Genomic DNA, 1,928 nt, shown 5'->3' on the forward strand with positions numbered 1-1,928 from the left:
GAGATGGATTGACACGGTGGCTGCTATGATGGGCTCAAGTATAGCAGGGATTGTGGGGCTGGCGCGGGATCAGGCAGTGTTTAGTTCTGCTGTGTATGAGGTCGCTATGAGTCGGAAACGACTTGACAGCACTTAACAACAACAGCATCATAAATATAAATTGTCTTTTCTTGGGGGGGCAGAAGTTTGCAGAGCAAATTCATTTTCCATACAGCAGTTCATACACATTTTGTTTCATGACATTGACTACAATTCCCCATAGTGTAACAGCTCTCTTCCCGCTTCCTCCCTGTTGTTACCTCTTCCCTGTGTCCTTCTTTCCTATGCATTCCTGCCCCTGGAGCTGTCTCCCTGTGCAAATACTGCCGTTCTGTTCTCAAATGAATGATCATTCTAAGGAGTGTATCTACCTGATGTAAATATTCACCCTATATGCCTGTCTGTTGTTTGACTGGAAGCCACAGGAATGAGTTCCGTTCCAGACCTGAAGGGTAACTAGGGGCTGTAGTCTTTGGGGCAGGGGCGGGGGGAGGATCTAACCAGGTTCTAGCAGACCAATAAACCTGGTCTTCTTCATGAATTTGAGTTTTGTTCCACATTGTTCTCCTACTCTATCCAGGATCTCTTCTGCACTGATCCCTTTCCGAGTAGTTGGCAATGGTAGCCAGGCACCATCTTGTTCTTCTGGGCTCAGGGTCATATAGTCTGACATTTGTATGGTCCATTAGTTCCTTGGACTAATTTAAACTGTCACTCTTTTTAATAGGTAAAATCATCTCTATTGATACTAGTTCACTGAGAGCTGCTGGCAGAACTGGCTGGGAAGATTTAGTGAGGAAGTGCATTTATGCTTTTTTCCAACCTCAGGGCAGAGAGCCATCATATGCCAGACAACTGTTTCAAGAAGGTAAAGTTTCACTCTCTCAATTACTTTCATTAACCTTGCTCTTTGTTAACATTGACTAGTTCATATAGAACTTATAGCTTGATAAGTATTTTCTCCAAATTCCAGTTTTTACAATTATCAGTTGTAGGGAAGGAAGAAATGGGTAAGCAAAGTAATTCATGAGTGGATCCTGAAATTTGGGATGCACATTCTAAAGAACAGGATGTCATGTGGTGGTCACTCATTCATTCATTCATTCATTCATTCAGCAGACATGTATCAGGTTCCTAACAAACATAGAACACTCTGTAAGATGCCACGGATGAAACAGGTTTCTGCCTTCCAGGAATTCATTATAGGAGAATATATGACCAAATCTAACGATCACTGTGACATGGGCTATAATAGAAGTGTAACCAAAGAGGAACAAAATTCATTCTGACTTGGAGAATCAAGGACAACTTCAGAAAGGAAGTGATAGTTTTGTCTGGCTTTGAAGACCATTCCCAAAAGAACAAGTGTGTCAGCAGGCTTCTGGATGCAATGAGCCTCCTGTCTTCCTTGCTTATTTCATGATTGTTGCAGCACTTGCATCTCTTGATTCAGATTGAAGTTTCAGGTCAAAATATGTGTCTTATGAAATTACCAGTTTTTAAAGAACGACTGTTTCTTAGTACTATGATAATATAAAACAAGTATTTTCTCTGCCCTTAAATTAAGAACTACAATATTATAGGAAAAAGAGGAAAAGTTATTTGAGGATTAAGATCAGACTCAGAGATAAAGGAATAAACGTACTTTCAAAATATTGTCATGTATGTCCCTGGGAGGCACAAATGGTTTGCACTCAGCTGGTAACCAAATAATTGGTGGTTCAGGCCCACCCAGTGGCACTGAAGAAGAAAAGCCTTAGCAGTCTGCTTCTGTAAAGATTACTGCCAAGACATTCACACAATGGAATACTATGCAACGCTAAAGAATAATGTAGAATCTGCAAAACACCACATATGTGGATGAACTTGGAGGACATTATGCTGAGTGA

At 40.9% G+C, this 1,928-nt stretch overlaps 1 protein-coding gene across 1 annotated transcript in view; it reads left to right on the forward strand.

Moving 5' to 3' along the window:
• NCOA1 (nuclear receptor coactivator 1) overlaps window positions 1–1,928 on the forward strand; it is a 121,774-nt gene that overhangs the window by 49,229 nt on the left and 70,617 nt on the right. Inside the window, exon 7 of the mRNA XM_007939273.2 lies at window positions 767–907. Within this exon, the coding sequence (XP_007937464.1) occupies window positions 767–907 (141 nt within the window). The remainder of the gene's footprint in view (window positions 1–766; window positions 908–1,928) is intronic.

This window comes from Orycteropus afer, unplaced genomic scaffold (assembly GCF_000298275.1).
Source record: "Orycteropus afer afer isolate SDZICR_OR568_19922 unplaced genomic scaffold, OryAfe1.0 scaffold00058, whole genome shotgun sequence".
NCBI lineage: Eukaryota > Metazoa > Chordata > Mammalia > Tubulidentata > Orycteropodidae > Orycteropus > Orycteropus afer.